At 51.9% G+C, this 7,354-nt stretch overlaps 1 protein-coding gene across 1 annotated transcript; it reads left to right on the forward strand.

The window, feature by feature from the left end:
* Positions 1–2,339: 2,339 nt before the first annotated feature.
* Positions 2,340–6,828, forward strand: LOC132797817 (uncharacterized). Its single transcript, XM_060809591.1, has 4 exons — positions 2,340–2,689; positions 2,776–4,573; positions 4,676–5,230; positions 5,560–6,828. Exons 1-4 carry the CDS (start codon positions 2,340–2,342, stop codon positions 6,826–6,828), a joined length of 3,972 nt encoding a protein of 1,323 aa, XP_060665574.1.
* The last annotated feature ends 526 nt before the right edge of the window (positions 6,829–7,354 follow it).

The following is a 7,354-nucleotide window of genomic DNA, read 5'->3' on the forward strand; positions in this document are numbered from 1 at the left end:
TCTTCATTTAATCTATTGTTTTTTGTTCTTTTTCTCTTCCTTTTGTTTTTTCGCCTTTTGGTTTCATCCCATTACAGTTTACCATGGCGTTCTCCAGAAGATCATCCTGCACCCTGTCCGACGGAGTGAGCTTGCGAGGGCTCTTCTCGCCAGCGCGCTCCTTTCGCCTCCGATTGCCGGCTCTCCGCCGAGGCAAGTCGCCCCGATGGAGTCCGAGCCCTCTCCAGCACCGGTGGCACTGGTTACTCCGCGCGGAGTTTCCGTGCCTCGCCGGGCCGCCCCTCAGCGGGGTGAGTATGTGCCTCCCGGCACAAACTCGTTCCGCTGTAGGGTGTGCCGCGGTGTCCACGCGCTGCGCAAATGTCCACGGTTTGCCCAGCTGACGCCAGAGAAGCGGCTCCGGGCAGTACTTGTAAATAAGTACTGTCCCAACTGCTTGGCTCATCAGCACTCCGGGGGCACTTGCCGCAGCGGTGGACGGTGCAGGCATTGTGGTGAGGACCACCACTCCATGCTGCACATGCGAGACCCTAAACCCAGGCAGCGGTTGGCGCGACGACCGAGGGGCCGACGCGACCACCCGGCGCCCACCAGAGGAGGACCATCGTCATCCCGGATGGACCGGCCCACTTCCCCACACACCAGGCCCGTGCCTAGCCCCGCCTTGACGGCACTACTCCAGTGCAAGGGAGTCAGTATTCTCCCCACCGCGGCGGTCTGGCTAGCCACGGGGAAGACGGCCTTCGAGGCGCGAGTGCTCATTGATCCGTGCTGTCCTGTAGCCGCATCAGCGAGTCGATGGCAGTGGCCATGGGCCTCTCCATCACTCGCGTGGGCGCAGAAGGAGTGTGCACGGCAACGTTACGCTCCAAGACGTCACCCATGAGCCGGGAGGTCGTCTTCAAAACTGATCCGCAGCTCCATACAACGACGCCCGCCAGGACTGTCACTCCAGCCGGGCCCAGTTCTTTCAGTAACCTCGTGTTGGCTGACAAGGACTGGTTCCGCTCGGCATCGATCTCGGCAGTCTTGGGGCTGATGTTTACCCTGATGTCGTGCTACCGGGTATCCTCCCGGGCCAAGGCGGACTGCCTATGGCGCAGAATTCCACGCTGGGCTGGATTCTGTCCGGCACGTGCTACTAGTTGTTTCGTTGCAATCCCAATATTGCAAGGGGGGGAGAATGTTGATGCGAGCGCATTGCTAAGTGAGAGGCACACCTCCGCTCCGCCGACCGAAAAGCACTCAAAGCTTTTTCGCTCACTAGCAATGCGCTCAGTGCGTAAGAATGCACTCAAGCTCCAGTGCTCTCAGCATCTCTCTCCCACAACTCACCACCGCTGAGCCGCGCTCAGCATAGATCGCCGAAATGCCGTCGGCTTTTCTATGGGTCAGTTACAAATCTCGTCTATTGTAAATCGGTACAATAACCCCCAATTTCTGTGCGCAATAATAACCCGCCAAGTCTAAATAAACTAATTATATATAGTGAAAAACCGCGAGTGTTTTTATTTTCGGGAAGCAAAATACTTTGGACACTTTTCAGCGCCGCCACAAACAACACACATATATAAACACATATATACACACACATATATATATACACATATATACACACACATATATATATATTATCCATTATTACACATATATACACACATATATAAACACATATATACACACACATATATATATACACATATATACACACACATATATATATATTATCCATTATTACACATATATACACACACATATATCCATTATTACACATATATACACACATATATACACACATATATCCACACATATATACACATATATTATCCATTTCCGTATACGTATATAAGCAGCAGCAATCACACCGAGAAATAAAGATTCACGCTGCTGTTTTGTGTTTTACTTAAACTTTTTTGTTTTTTCCAACAGCGATTTTGTTCCTCGTCTGTTTTCTTTGTGTCGGCTTTGCTCACTATCCTGTGACAGCCGAAGTTCTTTTCCATTTGTGCTTGCTTTCGGCTGTCCGCTTTACCGTGAGTCTTTGTTGAGAAAAGACTCTAAAGTGACTGCCGAAGCATAGTATGTCCAAGAGCCAAAAGAGCGAAAAGGACTCAAAACACTCGTTAAAGCTTCCGACCACATCTCGTCGCCTGTCGTCCGCTTCGCCCGCTCCTTCGGGGTCCAAATCCGCCACACCTGCCGCTCAACTCCGAGTAAAGGTCGATCGTCCGTCGCCGTCTGCTTCTGCAAAGACTCCGCTGTTGCGTACATCTTCGACTGCTCTACGTAGTCAGGCAACTACCCGTTCCGTCCAAGCTAAATTTAGTAAAACCCGTGCAATGGCTCTCAGCAACTTCGTCGCCGTCTCTGACAGACTGGTGCACTTCGAGAGTCGGGTCAGAGGGCCTGCAGCCGAATATGACAATGTACACACGTACGAAATCCGTCGTGACCGGCTGCAAGTCCTCTGGGACAATGTTGAAGCCGCTATTCCACATGCGCTGATGCACTGCATCAAGACGGCGACAGTGAAGGCACACAGGCGATGGAGGCAAAATACGATCACTGCTATGCAGTGTACGAGCGGTGTCTCGCCCGTGTTAAGGGGCAAATTACCCAGGTTTCCGGGTCCAGCAGGAGTGAAGCATCCGTTCCTCCTGTATACTCCAGTGGCTGCCGGCTCCCTCCAGTCGACACCGAAGTTTTCCGTGGGGATTACTTGCGGTGGCCGACTTTCCGTGATCTTTTCACGGCCATCTATGTCAACAATCCAAGGTTGACTCCGGTCGAGAAACTTTTCCATCTGAATTCGAAGACCGCAGATGAGGCCAATGAAATAGTAGCCAAATTTCCGCTGACGAACGATGGTTTCGCGTCGGCTTGGGGTGCTCTCTGCGAACGTTTTGAGAACAAGCGCTTGTTAATAACAAGCCAGTTGAAGATCCTATTTAACCTGTCCACGGTTACCCAAGAGTCGGGAGCAGCTATCAAGGAGCTGCAGAGCACGATTCAGCGTTGCTTGACCGCTCTTGAGCATTCAGACATTTCCGTCTGTAGCCCGTTCGCAGATTGCATCCTCGTTTTCCTCTGCTCGTCCAAACTTCCCAAGCTCACACTCTCGTTGTGGGAGCAATCGTTGGTGGACAAAGCGAAAATTCCCGCATGGCAGGATATGAGCACGTTCCTCAATGAGCGCTACCGTACGCTCGAAGCGATTGAGGACGTAAAACAGACCGCCAATTCACAGATCGCGACTGCAGGAACATCCCGTCCGCAGAATTCAAAGCGAGTCAACTCCTTTGAGGCCCGAGTCACTCCGAAAGGCAAATCGTGTGACTTGTGCTCAAAGGAGAATCACCCTGTCCGGGTGTGTCCGCGTTTTTTGCAAATGTCGGTCAACGAGAGGACGACATACATCAAACAGAAAAGTCTCTGTTTGAACTGTTTCGCAAGAGGTCACCAACTCCGAGAGTGTACGAGTGCGCACAATTGCTTTACATGCAAAGGGCGGCACAACACTCTTCTCCATCGGGGTGACAGTGCCCACAATGGTGCCTCTTCATCGTCCAATATACAGTCCACTCCAAATCCAACGGCAACTAATGTGCAGAATTTCTTTGCCAATAATGCTCAGAATGTCCTTCTCGGCACGGCGGTCATCAATGTTTGCCACTTGGGCACTACATATACCGCACGTGCGCTACTTGATTCCGGGTCCGAAGCGACCTTCATTTCTGAGCGTTTGTTCCAACGCATTAAGTTGCCTTTCCAGTCCGTGCGAGCCCAGGTATCCGGGCTGAATCACGCAGTTGCGGCCCAATCGCAGAAGTTATGTCACTTCAGCATTGGTTCTCCGACGAAGCCGAGGCTCCATATCGAGACTTCGGCATTCGTAATCCCACAGTTGGCAGGCAAACTGCCCTCCTTCGATATGCCGCGAACTTTCCTAAAGGATCTACCAGCGATAGAACTGGCAGATCCACACTTCTACAAGAGCGCTCAGATCGATATTCTAATTGGCGCGGATATCCTTCCGTCGGTCATCTTGAGCGGCTCCCGGCCAAACATTTGTGGCTCACTCCTTGGGCAGGAAACCGTGTTTGGCTGGATTCTTACCGGCCCCGTCTCCCAAAGTATGTCGACAACTGTTTCTGCGTTTTCGACAAGAGTCGCCCTCCAAGCAGACGAACAGCTCGACAGCCTACTTTCCAAATTTTGGGAGGTGGAGGATATTCCAGCGAAGCTGATAAAGGAGTCAGACTTCGTTTGCGAAGAAAACTTCGTTAAGACTACTTCTCGTAGCAAATGTGGCAGATATCGGGTGACTCTTCCATTCCGGAAGCCCGATGGCATTGAACTGGGTCATTCCAGATCTATAGCGCTGGCTCAATTCCTCAAGAACGAGAATTGTTTGTCAAGAAACGATTCTCTAAAGGAACAGTACAATGCCGTTCTCCAGGAGTACGTGGACTTGGGTTATATGACACCCATATCGCCTCAGGCGATTGGCACGACTTCTAATTTCTACTTGCCTCACCACGCCGTGTTCAAACCAGATAGCACCACAACGAAGGTGCGGGTCGTTTTCAACGCATCTTGTCCATCCTCAAATGGCAAGAGTCTGAATGATATCCTTCATTCAGGGCCCATTCTCTAATCGGATCTCACATTGCAGATCCTCCGATGGCGATACTATCGATATGTGTTCAATGCGGACATAACGAAGATGTATCGCCAAATCCTCATGGACTCAAAGCACACACCGTTCCAACGAATTCTGTTCCGCACGTCGGACGGTGTGATCCGTGACTTTGAGTTGAACACGGTGACATTCGGTGTCAACTGTGCGCCTTTCCTGGCTCTACGAGTCCTTCAGCAACTTGCTGATGACATACGCTTGGAGTATCCTCTCGCAAGCCGTGTCATTTCCAACAACATGTACGTGGACGACGTCCTAGCGGGGACACACACAAGAGAGGAGGCCATCCGGACCATTACGGAAGTGTGTGCAGCCCTGGACAGTGCTGGCTTCCCGCTGAGGAAGTGGACGTCGAACCATAAGAGCGTGCTGAAGGACATTCCAAAGGACCATCTACTACGAGGAGACTTCCTCGAACTCGAAGACTCTAGTACGGCGAAAACTCTGGGCATCAGGTGGCAAGCTCACGATGACGAGTTCTTCTTCATGCCACCAGAATTTGCCCATCAGGACTCCTACACGAAGAGGGAAGTGCTTTCGCAAATCGCTAAGCTTTTCGACCCAGCCGGGTGGCTGGCCCTTTCGTTATCCGAGCCAAAATCTTCATGCAGGAGATTTGGCTGAGAACGCTCGAATGGGACGAGCATCTACCCACGGATCTTTCACTCCAATGGAAGGAGTACCTCCAGAGCTATCCTGCTCTGGGAAAGATCCGGATTCCAAGATGGGTCCAATTCCAGATACGAGTGAAGCTCCAGTAGCACGGATTCTGTGATGCGTCAGAACGGGCGTATGGAGCAGCGATCTATGTCCGTGTGGAGACGGCGAACAAGGTTTCCACACATCTCCTTACTGCGAAGACAAAGGTGGCTCCGGTCAAGTCTCTCTCAGTGCCACGTCTGGAGCTTTGTGGCGCAGTCCTGTTGGCTGAGTTATCTGCAGCCCTCCTCCTGAATCTGCCAGCAGAAAGTTTCCAGACTTTCTTTTGGACCGACTCAACAATTGTTCTCGCCTGGTTGAACAAGCCACCCTGCCGATGGACAACATTTGTGGCCAATCGAGTGGCCAAGATTGTCCAAGCCAGCGACGCCAAGAACTGGTCGCATGTGCGATCCGAGCACAATCCGGCAGATCTTGCAAGCCGTGGTGTCCTGCCACAAGAATTGGTTCGTAATCCTTTGTGGTGGCATGGACCAGAGTGGCTTCATCTCCCGTCGGATCAATGGCCAACTTCTCCAAGTCCCATTCCGGAGACTCTGCTGGAGCAGCGGATTAAGTGCAACGTCGCTAAGATACCTCCGACTCCCGACTTCCTGAGCAAGTTCTCTGAGTTTGGCAGGGCACTGCGCACGTCTGCCTATGTTCTCCGATTCATCGATAGGAGTCGGAAGTTGGCAGTTCCAAGCTCTACCGTGGTTCAGGCGGATGAGCTGTCACGGATCCAAGAGCGGCTAATCGTCATGGCTCAACGTCACACTTTTCCACAAGAATACCAATGTCTGCAGTCCAGGCAGCAGGTTCCTTCCTCAAGTTCAATCCGAAACTTGAACCCTTTCCTCGATGGCAAGGGGATTCTACGGGCCTGTGGGCGTCTGAGGGCGTCCCACTCGCTGCGTTACGATGAGAGTCATCCAATCATCCTATCGTATTCCTCGTCCTTTGCACGACTACTGGTTCGTTTCACCCATCGTATATCCTTACATGGGGGTAACCAAGTCGTTATGCGGCTGATCCGTTCCAGGTTCTGGATTCCCAAATTGAAGGTCCTCGTTAAATCCACCATCAACTCCTGCAAGGTCTGCGTCATCTACAAGAAGAGATTGCAGACCCAAATGATGGGGGACTTGCCCAAGGAAAGGGCGTCCTACTCGAGACCTTTCACGCACACTGGAGTCGACTTCGCTGGCCCATTCGAGATAAAGAACTACACTGGCCGAGCCTGCCTCATCACCAAAGGGTACGTCTGCGTCTTCGTGTGCTTCAGCACGAAGGCGATCCACTTGGAGGCAACATCGGATCTCACGACGGAGAAATTCCTGGCCGCATTCTCCCGTTTCATCGCACGGCGCGGGTGTCCACACCAAATGTACTCGGACAACGGAAAACCTTCGTTGGAGCTGACAAGGTGATCTCCAACGACTTCTTGGAAGCGACGAGGGAGTGCATCATCGCACAACACGCCCACAAGAGCCTATCCTGGCACTTCAACCCGCCGGGCGCCCCGCATATGGGTGGATTATGGGAAGCCGGCGTAAAGAGTTTTAAGGCACTCTTTACAAGGCGACATCCACCTCGAAATATACGTTCGAAGAGTTGTCCACTCTTCTCGCTAAAATCGAAGCCTGCCTGAATTCGAGGCCGATTTCCCCTATGTCCGAGGATCCGTCGGATTTACTAGCGCTCACTCCTGGCCATTTCCTCATAGGTGGCCCTCTTATTTCGGTGTTGGAACCACCAATTAACCAACCGGCCACCTCCATCCTCAATCGATGGCAGCGACTGAAGGCTCTTCACCAACAATTTTGTTTCCGTTGGAAAGATGAGTACCTGAAGGAGCTGCACAAACGGACTAAATGGCAATCCCCTACCCGGAACCTTCGGATCGGTGACATGGTCGTCATAAAGGAAGACAACCTCCCCTCTAACGAGTGGCGC

This window comes from Drosophila nasuta, unplaced genomic scaffold, assembly GCF_023558535.2.
Source record: "Drosophila nasuta strain 15112-1781.00 unplaced genomic scaffold, ASM2355853v1 ctg248_pilon, whole genome shotgun sequence".
NCBI classification, from domain to species: Eukaryota; Metazoa; Arthropoda; class Insecta; order Diptera; family Drosophilidae; genus Drosophila; species Drosophila nasuta.